Source organism: Strix uralensis, chromosome 3 (genome assembly GCF_047716275.1).
Source record: "Strix uralensis isolate ZFMK-TIS-50842 chromosome 3, bStrUra1, whole genome shotgun sequence".
NCBI classification, from domain to species: domain Eukaryota; kingdom Metazoa; phylum Chordata; class Aves; order Strigiformes; family Strigidae; genus Strix; species Strix uralensis.
The window spans coordinates 73,269,146-73,290,825 of record NC_133974.1 but is presented as its reverse complement, the minus strand read 5'-3'; the positions used below and the strand labels follow the sequence as shown (position 1 = coordinate 73,290,825).

The following is a 21,680-nucleotide window of genomic DNA, read 5'->3' as shown; positions in this document are numbered from 1 at the left end:
GGGAATGGCTTTAAACTGCAACAGGGGAGGTTTAGACTGGACATTAGGAAAAAATTTTTCACAGAAAGAGTGGTCAGACAGTGGAATAGGCTGCCCAGGGAGGTGGTGGAATCACCATCCCTGGATGTGTTTAAGGGTCGTTTAGATGAGATGTTGGGGGATATGGTGTAGGGGAGAACTTTGTAGAGTAGGGCTGATGGTTGGACTCGATGATCCCAAGGGTCTTTTCCAACCTGAATGATTCTATGATAAAAAGGGGTCTTGGTTTTGGCCTGTGTAGTATGTGACACCATAGGAAAATGGGGATTTAAAGTATCACTGAAGATAACACGCCTACAGTTTGTTTCCTAAATAGTGAGCTTGCCTAGAGAAGAACCTTTTAGCCACAGAAATGAGTCAACACCGACATTTGTGGCCAGCACTGACAGAAGTGTCAGTTGTTTAAGAAGAGATTATACCTGCTGTCAAACAGGGTTGCTGAAGGTGAACAGGCAATTAATGCTCAGGGCCCTGAACCCTGAAGGATCACTGCATAAGCTTCCTGAAAAATTAGTCCAGATGCTCTTTAATATTTTCTTTGACTGGAAAACAGGTTAGGACCGTGCAATATGTGCATGGGAAGTGAAGACGGCTTCATGTTGCCTACATTCACAAGAGATTCCCACAACAACTGTTTGGGAAAGAAACATAAGGAAGTGCAGGTGCTGCAAGTGTTCCTCTGTTTCCTAATTCAAGTTATCTGTTCTTTACTTATCCTGTCACATGATACAAAGTTCCTGTGAGAAAGACCTGGGCATTATCACACTGAGAGCACAATATTTCAGTGTTAGTGTATTTTATCCCCCCCTTGGTTTTATTGATCAGCCATTAGCTTTAGATGAAATGCAGCACTGTGATTTTGATTTAGCTGCTGGAAGACCCTCTCCTATGAAACTTAATCTCTTATGCCCTGAATTCATTCCTCAAGGTAGGTCTGAAACTGGGGCTGAAGGGTTGGGAAGTGTTGTTCCTCCCTCTGCCACTTTAGCTCTTGTCTTTGTTATGGGTGTAACTATTAATGGTTCCATTGTTGTATGGAGAAGTATTTGCGAGGAAACTTCTCACTCCAAGAAATGCTCTCATACGCCTCCAGACACTCAGGAGTAAAGTAGAGATTGTGCCCACACAGGCCTGCATTGCTCATTCCCAGGATGTAGCAGATCTAAACGTTTTTGCTCAACTTTGACTTTTACACAAATAGATCTTTCTTTCAAATGAAGCAAAATCGTTGCAGGAAAGATTCTTGGCAGCACTTTTTGCCCTGGCTTCCTGAGGAATGCACTTGCTTTAAAAACTGAATGAAAAACCAATAGCATATAAAACTGCCTTATGACAATGCTGGCAGTTCTACCAGTTTCTCATCCACCCACGTTTACCAACCACTATGCATTATGTTAGGATTGTAACTTTAAAATGATAACCTCTGAGGACATGCTTTTTAATCACCAGCACCTCATTTTCTACTGTAAGAGTGTTGTGGAAGTGCTATTTGAATACAGGTGCCAGCTTTTAGATGTCTGCAGTGAGCATAATATCCCATTATTAATAGTATTGAAAAAGTCCTTCAGCTGAGACTTTCTGGATTTTCACACTCAGGGTCAATGAGAATATTTTAGCCATATGTACAACTGATACTTGCTACAACAGGGCACAAAAATTTCAGTATTTTCCAGCCAGCTTAGGTCCAGTGTGGAACACCTCAGCATTGTTATGACTCCAGAAAATATCCTACTGTGGTGACAGTTTGGGTATTCCTGCTTTATATCCCATCGAACAGCAAGTATGATGCTCAGTATAGCTTTAAAAAGCCTATTGTGCAATATTTACCTTCTTTTGCATTAATCCATTTTTTCTCAGCAACCGAAAACAAAATCAGTCTAGAAAGATGAAAATGCTCTAAACAAGCAAATTTCAAGTTTTGTGGTTGAGAACGTCAGCACCAGACTTCCAACATGACATGCAGAGCTGAAGACCCAAATTATAGGCCACTCCAAACACAAAAGTTTAAAAGACAGCCGCTCCCCTCTTTCAAAAACTCCTCTGCATCTTTATGGTTTCTTTAAGAACAAGTTGTTGACGATGGTGTTTTCTTACTGTATTTACCCAAGCCCAGATTTATAAGAGCCAGGCAGGCAGCACTAGCCAGCTGCAGCTGGAAGTCGAGATTTGCTTGGGTAATGGCAGGGAAGACTGCCCGGCAGATAGGACAGGCTCCTTGCAGAAAGTCAGACTTGTGAGATGAGACTTTCTCTCAAGCTCTGCCTGCAGCCCAGGCTTCAAGTGTGATCTACGCTGATGGCTAGTTGCAGTTGATCAGTATCTCTGAAAATCATGTGGTCCCTAAATATGGATAAAGAACTTAACTTTATATGCTTTGCTTTGAAGAACTAGTGCTTTTTTAGATGAAAATCTAAAAGCTATCACACCATTTAAAACCAATAATAAGATTTTATCTCTTGATCATATTAGATTATGATCTCTTTAGCGGCACAAGCCGATAGCTTGATGAGGCTCAAATGCCTCATGTTAGCCTCTTGTTCAGTGGGGTGTCAAATGTGGAGGGCAAGAGGGGCTGAAATGCCACTGCTACCGCTCGGGCATGCCAAACAGCAGCAAGGATTTGACTGAAGCAGATATGCCCGGGTAATTACGGGTGGTGATCCATGTCCCCTTCCCCTCTGCCCCTTGCTGACTTAAGACATCCTCTGCCAGGTCAGCGTGTGCAGGGGACGGTCCCTACAGCCGTACCCCAGCTTTGAGTCACCAGGCACTTCCAGTCCCAGGTCTGCATGCGCGGGAGGTTGGCTTCTGCCCTTGTCACAGGTAAACCAACCTCTTTGCTACCGGGAAGGGTCCAGGGCCCTGCCTTGCGTGGGCTGCTCACTTGCAGCCATCGGTGCGTTTTGGTGTGTGATTTCACTCAGAGCGTCCTGAGAGACATGAAGCTGCTGAAAACACTGATGCTAACCGGTGCCTTTTGGAAAGGCAGCCATCTCCAAATGGCTAATTGTTACACTCACTGCTGATAGCTCGAGATAGTCGCTTTCTATGTGGGTTCGCTGCCTTGAAATCATTCATCCCCCTTCCCGGAGAGAACGATCGCATTCAGCGTTTTAATGCTGCAGATACCTGGTATTTACAAACGCTGTGTGCGTGACGGGGCAATACTGCATTGCTTTCCAAAAAAAGCCAAGATCCGCCCCGCAGCCGAAGTCCCCGGGAGCTCCCGGGAGGGCCCTGCCGCGGGCACACGCCGCTCCGGGGGCTCCGCGCTCCGCTCCGCGCCGCGGCGGGACCGGGGGGGCCGGGCCGGGCCGGGCCGCCCCTCGGCTGTCCCCGCCCCCCGCCGGTTTGGGCCCAGCCCTCCCGGCGGCGGGGCCGGTTGCGCCGCCGTGCCATGAGAGGCTTTAAACGGCAGGTGCGGGGGAGCCGGGCACAGGCGCAACCGGCGGCTGCTGCGGCCCGGCGGTAGCGGCGGGCGGGCGCCTTTCGGCTCGGCAGGAGCCGCGGCGGAGCGGAGCATGTCGGTGGCGACAGGGGGCAGCGAGGCGGCGGCAGCGGGCGGCGGCGGTGGGAACCGCGTTTTCTTCCAGAGCCCCCCCCGCAGCGGCGGCGGCGGGAGCGGCGGCTCCTCCGGCGGCTCCTCCCGGGAGGACGCGGTGTCGGCGGCGGCGGCGGTGCAGGTCCAGCAGCGGCGCCACCAGCAAGGGAAAGTGACGGTGAAATACGATCGGAAGGAGCTGCGGAAGCGGCTGGTGCTGGAGGAGTGGATCGTGGAGCAGCTGGGGCAGCTCTACGGCTGCGAGGTGCGGGGCCGGGGCCGGGGTGGGGGGTTCCCCGGCGCGGCCGCCGCAGTCCCCCCGCCCGCCGCTGCTTCCCTCGCCCCCGGCACCCTCCTCCCGCCCCGAGTCGCGTTTCGGCCGCGGGCAGGGGAGCGCTGTCACCGCCACCTCCAAATGACATTCCCGGCCCGCCGCCCCCTCCCTGCCGCCGCCCCGCGCCTCCGCCGCGGGGGAGGGGGGAAGCTGGTCCCCTGCCCCGCGGGGGAGGGGGGAAGGTGTCCCCCGGCCGGCAGAAAGGGGGTGAACGGGAGGGGACAGCCCTTTGGGGACAGGCAGTGGCCGCCACACGGCCCCGCATGGAGCGGCCCCGCTCCTCCCGGGGGGCCCCGGCAGGCCCGGGGGTGCCGGGCGGCGCCGGGCTCCCGGGGAGGTGCGTGGCCGGGAGCCGCTGTCCCTGCAGCCCCCGGGGCGCGGAGGCGCCTTCCCCGGTCTGGGGGGGGGGGGTGTGGTGTCGGTCCCCGTCAGAGGCGAGCGGGGAGAGCGGTCTGCCGGGAGGGGGGGCGGGGAGGAGGAGGAGGGAGCTGCGCGGAGGCGGCCGTTGTGGAGGAAGGTCTCCGGTGCGGGTACGGTCCCCGCTAGACCGTGGTCTTTCTTGTGTGACCCCGGCCCGCAGAAGCGGGTGGATGCTAGCCAGGACGTTTCAGTGAGCAGTTGGAAGATCGTTAGGATGAGAATCGAAAATACTGGGGGTTGCATCTAATCTGTAGACACCAAACCTGGCTTTCTGTTATTCTGGGGAAAAAGTGAGTGTTGCCAGAATGATTTTTCTTCTGTAGAGGACAGATGAACGGGAGGATTTTTCAGGATTATTCAGAGGAGTAGTAACTGTTATCTTCCCTATATAAATGACAATGTTGTAAGTAAAGGAGGCACAAGTACTTTGTTTTGTCAAAGCTTCATTAGAAATGTAGACCTTCTAGTCCCCAGGGAATCCTACCTTCCTGCAATCTCGAGTATTTACTGTTACGAAGGATCAAAATGTTAAGTCTAAACTGAGGTTCCACATACCTCCCATCAGTAGTCTAATTCACTTTTATTAGATACTTCTGAAGTGAGATTTGTTGAAGCCAAATGTGAATTTTGCAGCTAGCATCTCTGGAGCCAACATCTTACCCCAGGGTCCCCAGCTATTCTGGAGCTAGGAAGGCAAGAGCTTGACAGTCCCTGAGGTGTGAATGTCTCGAGTGGATGTGAGGGCCTAAATAACCAGGCCTGAGTATCTAGCATGTACATAATACAAATGTTTAAAGAAACTTCCTTTCATCTCAAAACCAGTTTATCAGCAAATTTGTCAGAAGGACTTTCCCTCATAAAAAATGTGCATGTGACAAGTTAAACCTCCTTAACTATTCACATCTATGAATTAAGGTAAGGAAAGATAGAAATGGAAACTCTGGTTAAAAATAAGCAGTTGTTACTCTTCATCTTGGTTTGACTTGCCTCTCCAGCCTCATGATTTGTTAGGCCACATAGCCTGTAGGCTGCAAGGATTTCTCTGAGGTCAGAAGTACTTACAACTGTTTGTATGAACTGATGATTCTGTGTCTGCATGAGCTGATAATGTAGTTAGTGGTTGCCCTACTGGATCTGTTGCCTCTGGTTTGACTTCTGTTGTTCAAAAGCGCCAGGCCTGTTTGGCCTGCGTGCTTTTGACATGCAGGTGGAGTTGTTCTATATGTAAGAAAGGATGTAATACATGGGACCAAACCAAGGTCCAGAGGAATTATTGCTGCTCTTCACAGTATTCGAATAACCAGATTGCTAGAGGGAGAAAAATGTCTTTCATTCTTTCTTGTTGTGGCTGCTGCCTCTGACTGAAATAGAAGATCTGCTTTAGAAGGAGGGCTCTGCATTAATATGGGGACCATATATGGCTGCATAAAAAGAGCTTTTTTGATTATTTGATTTGAGGTGACTTTTAGGGAAAAAGTGGTTTGACACAACAGATGAAAGTGTTTTTACCTTTGAAGGTTGAGGGCAAAATGTTTAAGTCGTCTTCTGCTCTTCTTTGCTGTTATGCATGAACTCTATCCTGTGTCAGCACGGATGACAGTAGTGAAAAGGTCAAGCAATGAATATCCTATCAGAATAAAGTTAAAGATGCATGATGAGTGTAGTGATTAAAGACAATAGCAATTTAATGTAAGATGTATTGCTTGAATCTGCTTGAATTACTTTTAGTCTTACAGATGTAGTTCTTAGGCTGAAACTTAATCACCTATGCAGACAGTTAATAACCCTGTCTGAAGGCAGGTTGTGGGGGAGTTGGGAATTGCTTGCTTTAACTTGGGTGGAAGGTCTGCCATAGCTTCCTCATGCGATGACACTTAAATTCTGAAACAATCTGAAATCTTCCAGAATGTCAGAAATAGCCATTGAATTGCTAATCCTGGAGGAGCTAACCGGTGTCAGTGTTTCATCACTGTTCTGATTCGGAGCTCTGTTTCTGAGGAGCGGAGCAATGCACTCCATTCCTGGGAACAGCAGAAATTAGTAGAGGGCACTTGCAGTGCGGCACACTGGAAGTCTGTAAGAAGACCTGGATGTCTCTTTGTGAGACTGCATACATGTAGTGCCTGCTTGCTGTTTTCCATTTAAATAAAGCTTTCTATTAAATTACGCTGAGATTCATCAGTAAGGGGATACTTGCAGAAAGACTCCCTTTATTGAAAGCTAAACATGTATTCATAGTCTCTCAAGTACTTGCAAGTTAAGTCAGCTATAAGCCCATCTTGGCTTGGTGACAAAGTTTAGGATATGAGGTTGGGAATTAAGGAGACAGGTTTGTGTTCTTTTTCTAGTGGATCTTGTCTTAAGCGGTACAATTTTAGGTTTAAAAATTGGATGCCAAGCAGGATAATGGGGTTGGGGAAGTGGTTTAGAAGGAGTTCTCTGAGACTATTTTTAATGCTGACCACAGATCCGTGATACAAAGATCAGCCTGAGAGGTTACTTCCACGTGATGCAGACTTTAGGTATTAAAAACCAACGTGAATGGTAAATGGTTACCAAGGTAGAAAATTTTAGTAGGACCAGACTCTTAGGCAGGATTTGTTTGGCACCAGAACCTGTCAGGCTAAAGTACTCAGGTCAAGTGCTTCATTGTAAGTGTCAGTCTGGCTGTTTGCTCCTGGAGCTGCTTCATTAAAAAACGTTTGTTCTGGTTTATATGAATGCTGAATCAGGTTGTGGTCACAGATTAGTATATTGAAAGTGCAGTGCCTTCACTGCAGGATTTGAACTGACTTCAGTGTTGACCTTTACTAGGTATCTTGTTTCTAAAAATAGTTTCTCCACAGATGCTTCATGTTTTGGGCTAAGTCCATTATTGGTTAAGAATTGTTAAGTAATGCTGCACAGAACAACTTACATCATCACTATTCATTCCCTAATGGTTTGCAACTTGTAGTTCAGCATTAAAGTGATGACAGTCTAGTTTTCCAGATGTATGATCTATGTCGTGTGCACCTCTCAAACTTGTACAACTTTATATATGGAAAAAGCCACTGGATTTGTCCCCAGAAACCATTCAACTTTGCAGGTGAATTACTGTGCTCAGGGGTCCTGTCTACCCACATTTATAACATTTGCTATAAATGGCAAGATGCTGTTGGAATGAGCACATTGAGGGCACACAGATTTTTGCACAGCATTACTAAGCAGTGAAGACAGATTTTGCTTGTGCTATGGGTTTGTTGCTGAATATCTCTTCATGTAGAGCCTTGTACATACAAATCAAATGAGCCCTTAGATTTTGCACTCTAAAAGTTGAGTATAAGACTTACCTTTTAATATGAGATACTGCTGAGCTTAGTTGGATAATCAACTATTTTATTCAAGTATGACTACTCATGTATGGAAATTGGTGCTTGGCAAAGGATATGACGTTGATCTGGAAGTAACAGGGGATTATATCCAAGCTTACTCTTTTTCCATTCCAGGGCAAAATACCCTGGAATTCTGTTCAGAAATTAAATGTACAAGAAAATACAACTGCAAGAGCTGCCCTTAAAAGCCCCTCAAATGCTTTCTTTAAGAGTACAAAGCTGTGCCAGACTAAGAATTGTCATATGTAAGAGTCTCTTCCACCTCCTGATATGGGTACTGCAATGACAAGAGTGGCATGAAGCTCTGAAATGGATAAGGGATTTCATGTTGTCAGGGCCAGTCTATGGCCATTAGTTTAAAAGAAAGGTATTGGTGGGGTGTGGGAGGGAAGGGAGCAATTTAACTTGGTCCTGTGTGGATTGAGCTCCCTTCCCCTGGGCGCTCTGTGGCTGCAGTGCTGGAGAACACTCTCTTTGGCCAATGTCCTGAAGCTCCTGGGATATGCTAATGGTGACAGCTTGTCCCTAATATAGTGTCAGGGAGTCTGTTGGTCTGTACACATTTCGGTTTGAACTGGTTGGTGCCAGACAGGAGAAGACAAAAGACGGGCCCTTATCTAGGCTGGAGAGAGAGATCACGAAACTAAAAACTTCCTAGCCTTCCCTTTCCTCTCCTGCTGCATGGGTGTTTTGGCCTCAGTGGTGAAGCTAGTGACAAGGTGTAAAAGGTGAACTGAGTGTTGTTGGGAAGGTAAGCTGTCCGTCTTGTGTCAGGCTTTCTGAAAAGGATAGCTTCTTGCAAGAAGGGTTCTAGTCACTTAACCTTGAGCTCCAAACAAATTAGCTGCCTTGTCTGTATTTTAAAAATTTTCTTTTCAGTACTGAATCTAGTTGCAGACTGATGGTATTGGTGGTCTACCAAGAGCCATGCTGCACATGTTGAATAACTGGATGCTGTACAGGGCATCAGTTCCTCTGTGTGCATTTGCATCCAAACAGGCATGTCTTGTGATCTGATGGACTTGGTTGCAGCTGCTTCTCTCCCTACTATTTGGGACTGTATTTATATGGGGCACTGACCTTCACAGTATGGACTGCCTTCTCCAGCCCACTTGCTCACGGGTCAGTGGCTCTGCACATCCCACAGATCCTGTGTGTCTGAGACAGTTGCCATGGTTACCAGTGATCTGTTTTGCTCTGGGTTTGGAAGAATTCTGAATAAAATGGTGCAAGCACTTCAGGGCCAAATGCTTCCCCCCACACCCCAAACATCCCGTCCTTTCCAAAACAGCCTGGTCAGCACGCTGCTGCGGCTGCCATGTAGTGATGTGAACCCGACGGTATGATCAGGTACTACTTATTCCTCAGGCTATGGTGAGGTAATGTTTGAAATTCATTATTCATTTCTCAGAAAGCCTTTTGTTAAGGAAATCCACTGAATAAAACACTACAGAAGCAAGCTTCTGCTGACTGTCTGACTCTTTGAATAGACTTCCTCTAACTGGGACTAAGATCTCACAAATGGTAATTGCATGTGGACTCCTTTCTAAATGGATCAAAAGTGAAAAGAGACAGAGGGGTCTGAGAATTAGAGAGTGTCACTCCTTAAAAGGGTGCAAGTCAGTAGGAAATGTAATAAAGGGTTTCTTCTGGAAACAGAGTATTACAGTCTAGATGCATTGGAGTAAAGTACTTGGAGGTCCATCAAATTGCCTAGAAATGTATTTGAATTATTTCTTTTGAACAACTATTACAGATGTGAGATCTCCACACGGTATGACAGGAACTCTGGAGCACTCTCTGGAGGTCAGGAATGATGCTCAACATACCCCTGTCAGTTGAAGAGTTGCTGTGATCAGAGACCTACAAAGGACATGGGTAACACTGGCGTAGCAAAGGCTTCTTATTGTAGCAACCACAGAAAGGCACTTGAATCCCAAGAGTAGAAAATGGGAAGGCCCAGATGGCCTATAAAATGCATGTTGCTGTAAAACAACCTTGTAAAATGCATGCTGCCACTTTCAGAGAAGGAGCGGGCTTAAATACCTGTGAGGGTGTCAAGCACCTGATGGCGGTGAGGCCAGAGCCTTTTGCCTCCAAATGCACTGCTTAAACTCTGATTTTAGGTTCTAAAGACCCTAATCTAGTAGGAAATGTACCCCCATTCAGCTACCTTCCTCCTTTTTACATGCAAAATTTGCACTACATCTCAAAGGAGTTCAAAAAAATTATTTTTCTACTCTTGAGTTTTGTATAGTCTGGATGTCATTTCTGCACTGGTCATGTTCACTGTTTTATCTTGAGTAGCAGCAATATTCTTGACTTCTAATTTAGAAGGTTTGCAACATAGATCTTCATCTTCCATAGCAAATCTTTTGTCCCTTCCCTCTCCGTTCAAGATTCAACTGGTCTCTTTGCTGAAGCAGTAGGTGTGGTTGTTTTATAACAAGGCAAAGAAATAATTGATTGCTTACATCACTTAAATTTTTATAATTGCACTTGTAAACAGTAGCTTCCAACTGTTGTGGCTACAAAGGCTCTTCTGCCTTTAGGCAAATTGCTTTACTTAGAGTCAGGGCTTGATTATCCAGGGTAACAAGGGTGGGGAGTGGGTGGAAGAGAGAACATGTATACAATGGAAAAACTGTGGATTAAAAAAAATAATTATAAACTATGCTGCAAATCACACAGTGAACATCTAGCTGAAGGAGGAAGAGGAGGAATTTGTCGTTAATCTACCACTTTTTCCCACTCAAGTTCATCGCACAAACCCATCTATATTGCTTTTGGACTTCAGTCTAGCTTGCATGTGTCTGTACTTGTAGCACAATTAAACTACAACATGGATGATCTATCCACAGATAGCAGAGAGCTGGTTATGTTGCGCTTTGTTGAAGATGCTGGGCTGACTTGTGCACTGATGGACCCTTGTACCCCTGTATTCTGCCAGAGTGGGATATCTCCCATTATTCTCATAGCTTTGCATTAGCTGATCTAAACCGTCCTATGGAAGGAAATGCCTGAAACAAAAATAACCCTGTTTAAATGAGGAAAATATGTATTTCATGGCACATGTGCCTCTTTTTAAAAGGCATAGGGAATGTTTCTAAATAGGTGTTGTATCTAAATAAAAAGATGTTCTACTTGAAATAAGACTTCATTTCACAAGTAGTGTGATAGTTTAGGGTTGTCATGAGAATAAACTAATTCATGCCTTGCAAAAGCTGGCTGAACTCCTGTTTGCATTCTTGTAGTTCTCCCTTTAGATTAGCTTAATGTCTTGCCACTTAAAAGGCACTGTACTTGGCCCCAGACCCAGCCAAAAAAACCCTGAACAATTTTGTAGTGCATATTACTGCACATAATGTGTGAAGCAGTTCTCCGAGAGTACAGGAGATGTTGATGAAAAAAATGCTATCCTGTCTCTAACCTGATTCAGTCTGAATTATGGTCACCTTGTCTCTTGTCACCACAGGTGATAAAGCAGCAGCAGCAATATCAATCCATTCTTCTAGCAGCCTTGTGTCTTGCCTGCAGTATAAGAAAGCTAAGTTCTAATTTTTTTCCCTTCCTTTTTTATTTTCCTTCCCTACATCTAACTGCAGAAACTTCTATTTGACAGCACAAATTGAGTAGGTTAGACATGGCCATCCATCTGTGTCACTGCAACTTTTGGCTGCCTGTCATAAAACATTGGCAGTTTCTTTTGCTGTCCCCCCTGTGTGACACATGGAATTATGGAAGTCAAGATTTCTAGAAGCTATTAATGTTGGAGAAGGGAGGGATAAAATCTTAATTGTATGCAGTCCATACAGCAGCAATATGACTATATTTCAAAGGTAGAATAAATCTATCCTGTTAAAGATCTTCTTGGAACAAGGTTTGGGCAGAGATGCATACTGAAACAAATCAAATCTTCTTTGAAGTGATAACTGTTTAATTCTGAGGATCACATCTGAATAGCAGAACTGTTACCTTTTTTCCCCTAGGGAGCATGATACCTATTCTAGGAACCAGTTCAACACTGTATCTTAAACTATTTTCAGGGAACACACAGATCACAGCTCCAGAAGGCATCTTGTATCTTTTCAATCCACATGATATTTCAGTAGTGCATATCTAATGGATCTAAACCTAGAGAAAAATCATAACATGTCCTGTAGTTCTTTAATTATTAGAATGCTGGTAGCTTAATTAATTTCGTGTAATACTGTTCAGCATGTGGAGCAAAGCTAGTATGAAAGATAGCATTAGAGTGGCTTAATGGTAAATAAATGGCTAGTTTGTGCAATGGTGCTAGTCTATAGGTGACCCTTCCAGTGGTGACTGAGAAGAGTTTCCCATTCTGAGTGTGCTGCCAACAAGGGGATCACATGCTTTGGTCCTGTGTGTTGGACTTTGACTGTGCCATCATTTGCATTTACAATGCCTAATGAAAATCCTCTTATCAGACTGTCTTAATAGGATTACTTTCCAGAACACAGAATTGGGAAGGATCTCCTAGGTCATAGGGTCTGCTTTCTCATTTGCAGATAAACACTTTGCATTTTATATCATTTTTTTAATGGAGTAACTCAGTTATATGATGTTGCTTTCCACGCTATTTCATAGATTTAAATAGACCCTTTAAACCTTTTAGACACTAGGTTCTTTCCCACCCCCTTCATAAAATGTAGAAAGACATAGACAAAAGACAAATGCTTGCTTAGGATGGGCTTGCCTGGACTTTCACTCTGGGGTGATGTTTAAATAGATTGTAAATGCACTTTACTGTCTGTCCTTACTCTGAGCATCATCAGGCTCAATTGATGACCGCAATAGAGGGGCAAAAGTATTAACACAGTGATTCTGCTGAGGTCACTTACTACCTTATAACAAAAATCTGCCTTTTGAGTAGATGTCTGCAGACTTTGGGAGAATTGTGCTCACTAATGTTTTATAGAATTAATTTAGCAGTACTTGGAAAATATACGATGCTAGCTGCTCAAGATACTAACTTATTTTAGGACTTGAATGATAATTTAGATATCTACTTCAAAAAAGTTAAGTCTAGTGTGGTACAAATGATTTGTTCTACTTTAGGTGACTGATATATAACGTTTTGACACATTTACTTTAAACAAAAAGAATGCCTTGAGCTTTTAAAACTTGTTGCTTTACATTTTAAAAGATAATACCGGAAGCACATAGTGCAATTTTTTTGTCAGAAAAGAAGTCCGGATGTTCTGGAATAAATCCTTGCGTCTTTTCGGTTTTGTTATGCTGCTAGCAATCATGCCATTTTAGGCTTACTGTCAAACTCTGTATTCCTGTTTCAGGTGTACTGAGGGAAAACTGCTTAGTCTTCTCTCTAAGAAAGTTAACAAAACTCCCTAAAGCTGGATTATGGTTGAATTCCTCCTCTTAATACTGAAAAGTGAATCCTTTCTGAGTGCAGAAACTAATGTGGGGAGGAGTGCTGGTGGGAACTAGCTCACTGGCAGCCAGAAACATCTCAGCTCTTACTTCAGCTGTCACTGCAGTACTAGTTTACTAGACTGCTCAGCTAAAGATTTAATTGACTTGCTTATTTGTATCCAGATGCTACTTGTTTATGAAGACCAAACTCTTACACAGAAGATTCACTTTAGTGTCTTGAAGTAATTCTCATAACCAAAGAATGCATTTCTGTGAGGAAGCAAGATATCAATCCTTCACTTTATTATCTGGAGGTTATCTTGTCTCAGGTTGCCTGCAACAAAGACTTCCAGGACTTCTGTAAAAGCAAACACCTAAACAATTTTTCCCCTTTGTCATCTTTTTCAGTAGGTTTCTGAATGCTTTTTCTTGTTCATTTTTTTTAAAGTTTGTATCAGATTTTACCTTTAAATATGTAATGACTACATTTGATATTAGTATTGGTAGCTCTTACTCTGGGTTAGCAGCTTGCAGTGCATTGGATGTAGCAGGTGGAAGGAGGCAGGACTGTTTGCCAAAATACATTTTGGGGAATCCGACAGTGAAAAGCAGCACTGGAATCAAACAGGAGTCCCATACAGTCTTTAGCTCCCTTCTCCCAGGGTTTGTCATCGTTGTTGAGATATTATCCCACTTCCTGAATCTGGAGATGTTTGTATTAATTTTAAAGATACCTCAGGCACTCGATCTTTCGCAGTCTAGGGACTTGCCAGGAGAGTGAAGTAGTGTGTCTGGCCCCTGGGTAAGAGGACTGTCTGCTTTAAAGCATGATAGAACTCCTGCTGATATTTCTTGACAGCAGTGGACCAGAGCCAAAATGCATTGACTGCCAGTCCCTGGCCTGCCTGCTGCTCAAAATTAGTGTCTTGGGGGAGGGAGAGGTCTTGCAGTCATCACTGTGTAGAGTACCCTGCTATGCCCAGGCACTGCTTGAAGGACTTGCTACAAACAATGAGAAGCTCTCCAGATCTCTTACAGACTAAATTTCTTCAAGATTATGTTGCTCCTAGATTCTGCAGGATGTGAGAGCACTTGTTTTGGTACCACTGAATTTTTTTCCCTCCACAGAAGGCAGACTTCTTGTTTCCCATGTCAAATCTGACAGGACCTAATACTTCTGACTTAAAGAAATACTGGCATTTGAAAACTGTCTCTGTTCCAACCAATAACACTTTAATTGGCTGGTAAGACAAAAATGTGGTGAGAAGACCACGAGTGTCAGACACTTGATGTACCCATGCTATATGACGTTTATTGCAGAAGTCAATTTACACACAGCTTCTCAGCATACAGAAAATCAATACTGGAGACTAACAGATTATTTTTACAGGGCTGCTGAATCTGAGGTGAGGAGAGCCATTTAAAGGCCTCATTATCTCAGGTGCTCTTTTCCTTGTGTTCTTTCAAGTGATCTGATGGAGTAAATAATCCTTGAAGTGCCCCAAGAGGCAAACCTACTTAATTGTACTGCTGTTTAGCCTAAATTCCCAGAGTGCAGAGGACCTGATGTTGATCCTGTTTGGTTGAAATGCTTTTTTAAAGTGTCTTCCTTGGGTGTCTTTCATCTCTGCTCTTAAAAGAAAGCAGTCAGTCTCAAATTTGACCTAGTGTGGAGTGGCCCTAGTCATCAGGGGTCATGCTAGGAGAGCATGGCACCACCATGGTGTGAATGAAGGAAAAAACCTGCTGATGAATCTTAGGGCTTCTCTGAAGTGCTACATCAGCACTTAGTAATCTTAAGCTAGTGCTGTGTGAGTTTTATTCCTTTCTGAAAGGGGAATGGATTTTTCCAGAGGCTAGAAAGTCAGTTCCAGGCATGGTATGTGCTTTCCAAGTAAAGCTGTATTAGCATGGAAATGCAAGGATGAGGTGTAGTAACTTATAACTGTAGAAGATGCCCTGTGTGTTCCTCCTGTGTTGTCTAGCTATGGAGCTTGGAGCATATTCAAACTTTGCTTCCATGTAGTGCAGCTTGCTCTCACAAGCATCTTTCTTCTTAGACAAGAAGTCCTCTCTTCAGCTTCTCTGACTCACCATTGCCTTCCATGTGGTGCAGCAATAGAGTATGGGCTTAGCTGTTATCAAATAATTACATTCTTCCCGTATGCAGAATTATGTACAAATTGCAGGGAAGCAGTCAATGGGGCTTCTGTTATTTGAAGTTGGAGAGTGACCTGCTACTGTGAATCAGGCAGAGGTAGGAATGCCCTGTGACTGCTCTGTGGAAAGTCATTCCACTGGTGTAATCCTCAAAGTATCACCATTTAGAAAGCTCCTGATGGCTTAACTTCCTGTGCCTATCAAGGATGACTGTGTAACAGTGATTTAGTGTACAACATGTATTTGCTAATACCAAACTATTTCTGCCCTGTGTGAAAGTGGATGATGACAAAAACCATGATGTGTCCTTCCTATCTGCTTTGGAGTGTTTTGCTTAACAGTGACAACCAAACATAGACTTGGCATGTCCTGTTTTTTATATTGAGAACACAAGGCATTTGCTTTGGAGACAGCATCTGATTTTTAACAAATGTCTTGCTGAGATTGGATCCATGTCATGAGTATGGTTAGGAAGTGCTGAATGCCTCTCTCTTCCTCTGCTCAGTGTAGTTTGTGATTGATGACTCTTCTTCATTTAGCAATTTCACACTCTAGTGATTCCTTTAGACTTCTGTAGAGATGCACAAATTACACAACAATTCCTTAACCAGCATGTTATGGATACTTTTGGATAAGCTAAAGTTGTTATGAGAACAGTAAAATACCAGTATTGGTACTAAAGAAGGCTAAATGAAGTCTAAACCTTATTGTGAGTGCATGTCAGTTCCTCTGTGCTTACTAATGACACTGCAGTTGCCGAGTGCAAGATTCTTTTACTTTCTCTGCATGAGCAGAGGTGGGTTTTGTTTTTTTAAATTAACCTTATGGCTGAATGGAATGCCTGATGTGCTGTATTATTATTGGCAGAGTTTTTTGGGGAAATGGGTATTTTGGTGTCCTAAAATATTTTCCCTGTAATCATATCTTCTCACCAATTGATTTTATTCTGTGTTGTGATAAAGATGAGAGAGCTGCAGCCATTGTAATGGGAGATTCACTTTTATTGTCAAAGTTATGGGCACCATGAGGTCTAGAGTTCTCACAAGACCAAATTCCATGAGATTCTGACTTTTATTTCTTGTGGTGCTTGTTTTCCATAATTTAGTAGCAATGGCATGAATCCCAGAGAACTTGCTGCTCCACTTTGTGTCTTACCTACACCTCCACCTGCTGGCTACATCCCTGCTTTTACTGCCTGTGGCTCTAGCGTAATTTACCTTCTTAGGATGCATACCACAAGGACACATCTCCTGCCTTGAGAACTGCTCTGAAATTTAAGTGCTTGAGAAGATGGATTACTTGGCACCTTTTTTGGGAACCCTCGTCCTAGAAAGTGCAAAGGCTGCAGTTGTTGATAGAGCTCTGAGGAGATGAGGATTTTGCGACCCTTCCTCCACCTACTTCTCCACTGTCAGCAAGTGGAGGTCAAATTCTGTGCTGTCCTAAACCTCATGTCTGACTAGTGGAGAACAAATACTCCTCTCTCCTAGAGCTTGCTTCAGTCCCTCTCAAATAGGTGATAGAAGGGTATCCACTGCCTTTGAACCTATGGGAAGTGTTGGGTTATCAGGGCCAGGTAGGAAGAAATTGGATAAGCAAAAGAGAAAATGGAAAGTTGGGCGGACCTGGAGAGGCAGAAGTAAGATAGAGATGGTAGAATGCATATAGAAAGTGTATGGTAGGCTGCCTGCCTTGTCTCTGTTTTTCCATTTTATTTATTTCACTAATGTGTACTTCTGATCCAGGTATATGGGTGTAGGTCTCCTTGCCTAAACTCTGCTGGCTTGCTTCTAGCAGCAGGAGTATGGGCAGTAGAAAGTGTCAATTTGATAAATAGAAGTAATTATTTAGTAGCTTGCTTTCTTCCTGTGCCCCTGAGTCCCTGATCCAGCTTGTCCCCTTCTGTCTTTCTCCTCTTTGTTAAAGACTCACAGAAATATTCGCAGTAGTGGAAGAGAGAACATCAGGGGTTGTAGGGACAATGAGATTGACAGTAGTTTATAAGTTTGCTTCTCTTGCTCTGGAGGTTGCTTTTTGGACAAGTGGGTGCTGGAATTTTCTATTTTAGGAAAACTTGTTTGAATAATGTTTAAAGCAATGCCAGTACTGGAGAGTCCACTGGAAGCGGATTAGAAGGAGCAGTAACATGATCACTATCAACAACTGTTGTCATTTCTACAATTAAGTGAGAATGTATGTACATTAACTCTGAAGGCACATGAGGTACCCAAATGCTTCTAAAGAATTTGTCAATGTCTTTTGTAACTCGTTCATCAAACCTGAGCAAGTGTCTACAGGTACACTTGTGCAGTTGCCACCTCACTCCAAGCCTACCACCAGTAAGTGAAATGATCTTTGTAAATGGCTTTTCCTTAGACTTTTCTGGGTTGACAGCTGTTCAGTAAGATAAATTGTTAATGGCCATAAGGACTTTCTCATGGAACAGGAACCACCAGGTCCAAATGTCTGAGGTACAGGCTATAGCAAAAATGAAATAATAGACAGTTTTGAGCTAATGTTCTGCACTCTGTGCTTCTCAGAGGCATGTTTTAAGGCAGATTTTTAATAGAAGCAATTTTCCACTCGCTGAGCCCAGCTTAACACTTATTTAATTTTAGTACTCCAGCTATGGTACAGTTAGTGTTAGAAAATGATGGTCTTTCAACATTAATCTCAAAGTGACCTGGTCATCCTGTCACATTATGGCATCTGCTGTTATTCCAGACTACCACTATTTTCTCATCCTTTTGACTTTTAAAAAAAATCTACAAAAAGGCAAATCCTGAACTATACACACAATTATTTCCACAGTGCTGAACAGGAGCACTAGGGATGTGCTTTTGAAACACTGCAGCAGACTGGTTGGCTATGCCTCGAAAAAGCAGGTTTCTTCCCTTCTGATTTTCACAGCTGCAGTGTTAAGCATAGAAGTAGTGAAGTTAGAGCATGTCTGACTCTGTCCTCCCACAATGGCTTGTTTTTCATGTTGAGTCTATCCTGTATGATTGTTTCTTTTAGCAGTCATCCAGGTTTCTGACTTCTTTTGCTTTTCAAGTGGTCCGTTAACAAATCAAGGTGAAGAAAGATGCATTAAAACCTAGCCTGGGAATTTCTTGCCCCAAAAGACAATACACAGACAAGGCAAAAAAGAAGGAAATCCATCCATGAATTAGTAGAGACTGCCTCACGGGGGGAGCTGTGTGCTGAGCAGTTGGCTTTCAGCTTTGCTGCTGTAGATGAGGAGTCTTTGCTTGCTGTAGCAAGCAGACGGGGGTGTATTATAGGAGGGCAATTAACATATGCAAAGAGATGACCATTTGGCATTACTCTTAGTGTTTGAGATGCTGAAGGAAATGAGACTTGGAGTGGAAGCTGGGGAAAAGGAGTGTGATCTCTTCTCTCCTCTCTCCTAATTTACAAACCCTCCCCTCTCAAATCTTGTAGCTGTCAGTGGGGAGCAGCAGTGATGTTGAAGTTGGCTTTTGGTCAAAACATGGCTGCAGAGCAGTGGTACTACTGATGAGGCTGGCTGGTGGTGAAGGAAGGAAGACTCAAGCACCCCTGAGAAAGGAGGAAGGTCAGCAGCAGCCCTCCAGCTGGCTCCCTAGTGCCAGGTGTTTCTTGTTTGAGCTCAGCTGGGGATGCCTCTGCTGCTGGCTGCAAAAATAGTATTTGGTGAGAGATCTTGCTCTTCACCATCCATTTTATGCAGTGGCCTCGCAGTGCTGTGTGGGTCCTGTGGGGGCTCAGGCACAGCATGTGGCCCTGGCCTTGCTGCCAGTTGTCCTGTGTGCTGCTGTTGCACCTGTACCACGCAGGTTGCCTGGGCTGGGCAGGGCCAGTGCTGGGTATTGGACACCTCCCTGGGGATGGGCTGAGGCCAGGCTTGGATGTGGGCCCATGGCAGGGCAGGGCTGTGGGGAGCTGGAGACTGGCCCTCCTGAGGTGTTGCTGGATGGGAGCTGACATGGGGTGTGCTGGGCCAGGGGGGCTGAGCAGGGACAGTCAGGGCTGGTGGTGCCCCCAGGGCCCTGGCATTCAAGGGAGTTTGGCTTCTGGGACTGGCTTGCCAGCTCACTTTAGGATACATTCTTATAAACGCCTTTAGTTCTGGGGTGCAAATGTTGGAAGTTTGGCCTTGCAGGGAGAGCTCCAGGTCTGGAAAACAGGCTGTAAGGTAGGGGTGTGAGGTATGCTAATGTACGTGTCAGACTGAGCATTTGAAGATGTCAGTGCAGACCCAGGTGTGTTACCATAACCAGAGCAGCCCTATGGACCCTGGTGAGAAGGTGCGTGTCACACCATTAATTTAGCTTTTATGTAAAGACTTATTTTCTGAAGCATCTTTGTTCAGCCTCGAAGCCCATTTAAATGTCAATATCTGGAACAATGTTTCTTATCTTAATTTCCTCATATCATGACAGTTTGATATGCTGAAAGATTCTGGTTGCCACAGACTCTTGGTGCTGAGGATGAAATAGCTGTACAAGACACAGTAGGGGAGGGGAAGGGAGAGGAGGGAGCAGGCCAAGCCCAGAGCCCATGCTGTGTTCAGGGACTGTTGGGGACTGGGTGCTTGCTGGAGCTGTTAAAAGGAGGAAAGACAGCAAGAGCCCAAGTACTACTTACAGTCCAGTATTCCTCCAGAAGTCAGCCGTACAACCTCTTCCTATCACTTTGTCATGGAAGTGCAGGAGCTGATGACTTTTCTGGTTGTATCTTTATAATATTCAGAGCACTACCTGACCTGCAAAGATTTCTGCAAAGGCTTATGTAGGTAAGGGAAAAAGGATTAAACTTGTTGGATAATAGTGTCTTTGCAGCAATGTAAGCCAGTCTTGGCTGCTGCTGTGTTAATGGTGTCTTAACGAAAACTATCAGCAGGCTAATGGCAGCTTTGAAAACAGAAACTTACCCTGCTTCATCCTATTTGTCTCTGAAGAGGTGAACAGTTCCAGTCCTAATGATCCATTTAACTGCCAGTATTAAACAGACATCATCTCAAGAAAAATTATATGCAATTAAAAAGGAAGAAGCTTGTTAATGTAACGTTGAGGCTGCGTGATTGAGGGCAGTCAAGCAACTAAAGACAGATTTTTTTTTTAAACAGGTTAGTTTTCATTTGACTCTTACTCACAGAATTTTATTTTTCCTGTTTCCCAGATAAATATTTACATTGCTTTAATTCTGAAGCACAGTCGGTCTCGAGTGCTCAAAGGTTAATGAATAAAGCTTCAGAACTAAGGGCTAGCTAAGTATTTCCTCCATGTCAGTTGGAAATGATCACTTTGACTTGCCCAATGTCACACAGTTCAAGACCACACTTCCTTGTGAATCAGACTTCTGCAAGCCCTGGAGAGCAGTTGTGTAGTGTACAATGAGTTTGGTGTTCAGTTGGCGTGTTTCTTCTGTGTGCAGGGATAGCCTTGCATGTAAAACACAGCCAGATGCAGAGCAGGTGGACTAACCTGGGCTCTCAGGCCTGGTGCACTTGTGAGCAGCATGGATCACTGTGTATCTAGGCACTTCAGTCCCATATGCCCGTTGCTAGGACTGCTGGTGTCTTACTCCCATGGTTTTTTTGCTCCAGTAAACTGAGCTGCTCTTTATTTCCCAGTGAATTGTAGGAACTTGTCTGTCCTTGGGGCATGTTTTGAGGGGGAAAGGAGGAAGATATTGTGGAAAAGCATCAAATGACTGAAATAGCTTTAAGGCTGTAATCAAAGGGCTATAATCATCAAAAGGTGGAAGAGTGTGGGTAAGCAGCAGTGGGGTTTTTGCCTGTAGCTCCAAATAGGCCAGGGAGTGGGAGCCCTGAGTGCACAGTGGACTACTTGTGTGTAGGAGCTCATTAGGACCAGTACATGAGTAAAGGCCAAAGCTGACTTGCTATAAAACAAAGTGTTAAAAGAAGGCCAGAGTAACTTCCTGTGAATAAGAAAAGTCAGACAAGACAGATACCATTGCCTTGACTGCTAGGGCAATGTGAAGATGCTTTGGTGTAAAACTGTGGCCCAATGCTCAGAACAACTCTTAGCACCTGAGCCAGATTGCCAGGTAGAATCTGTGTATAACATAAGCCACCAACCTGGGTTTACCAAGGGATGAGTAATTTTTAACTATAACTTTAACTTACCCTCTGTTGTTCCTCTGTATATTTGGAATCTTCTTTGTAGATTGGAAGCTCAACTAGGTGTTATTTTTCCTTTGGCTCTGAAGTATTTCAGAATTTCACACGAATATTCCCTATTTGAGTGCATACATCCTGAACTCTTCACTTACAAAAAGTAGTTCTTTTTTTCCTCTGTGTGTAATATTTGTTTATTTGTTAAGAACAACACCACATAGGAACTTAAAATTTAACCTTCTTTCCTTACTGTCTGCATAAGTAGTCATCCAGAGGTACATCTGAAAC

General features: G+C 44.2%; 1 protein-coding gene across 1 annotated transcript in view; it reads left to right on the top strand.

Moving 5' to 3' along the window:
* The first annotated feature begins 3,441 nt into the window (after positions 1-3,441).
* The window catches only part of PPP1R14C (protein phosphatase 1 regulatory inhibitor subunit 14C), a 52,980-nt gene continuing 34,741 nt past the window's right edge, over positions 3,442-21,680 (top strand). Inside the window, exon 1 of the mRNA XM_074864794.1 lies at positions 3,442-3,845. Within this exon, the coding sequence (XP_074720895.1) occupies positions 3,561-3,845 (285 nt within the window). The 5' untranslated portion in view covers positions 3,442-3,560. The remainder of the gene's footprint in view (positions 3,846-21,680) is intronic.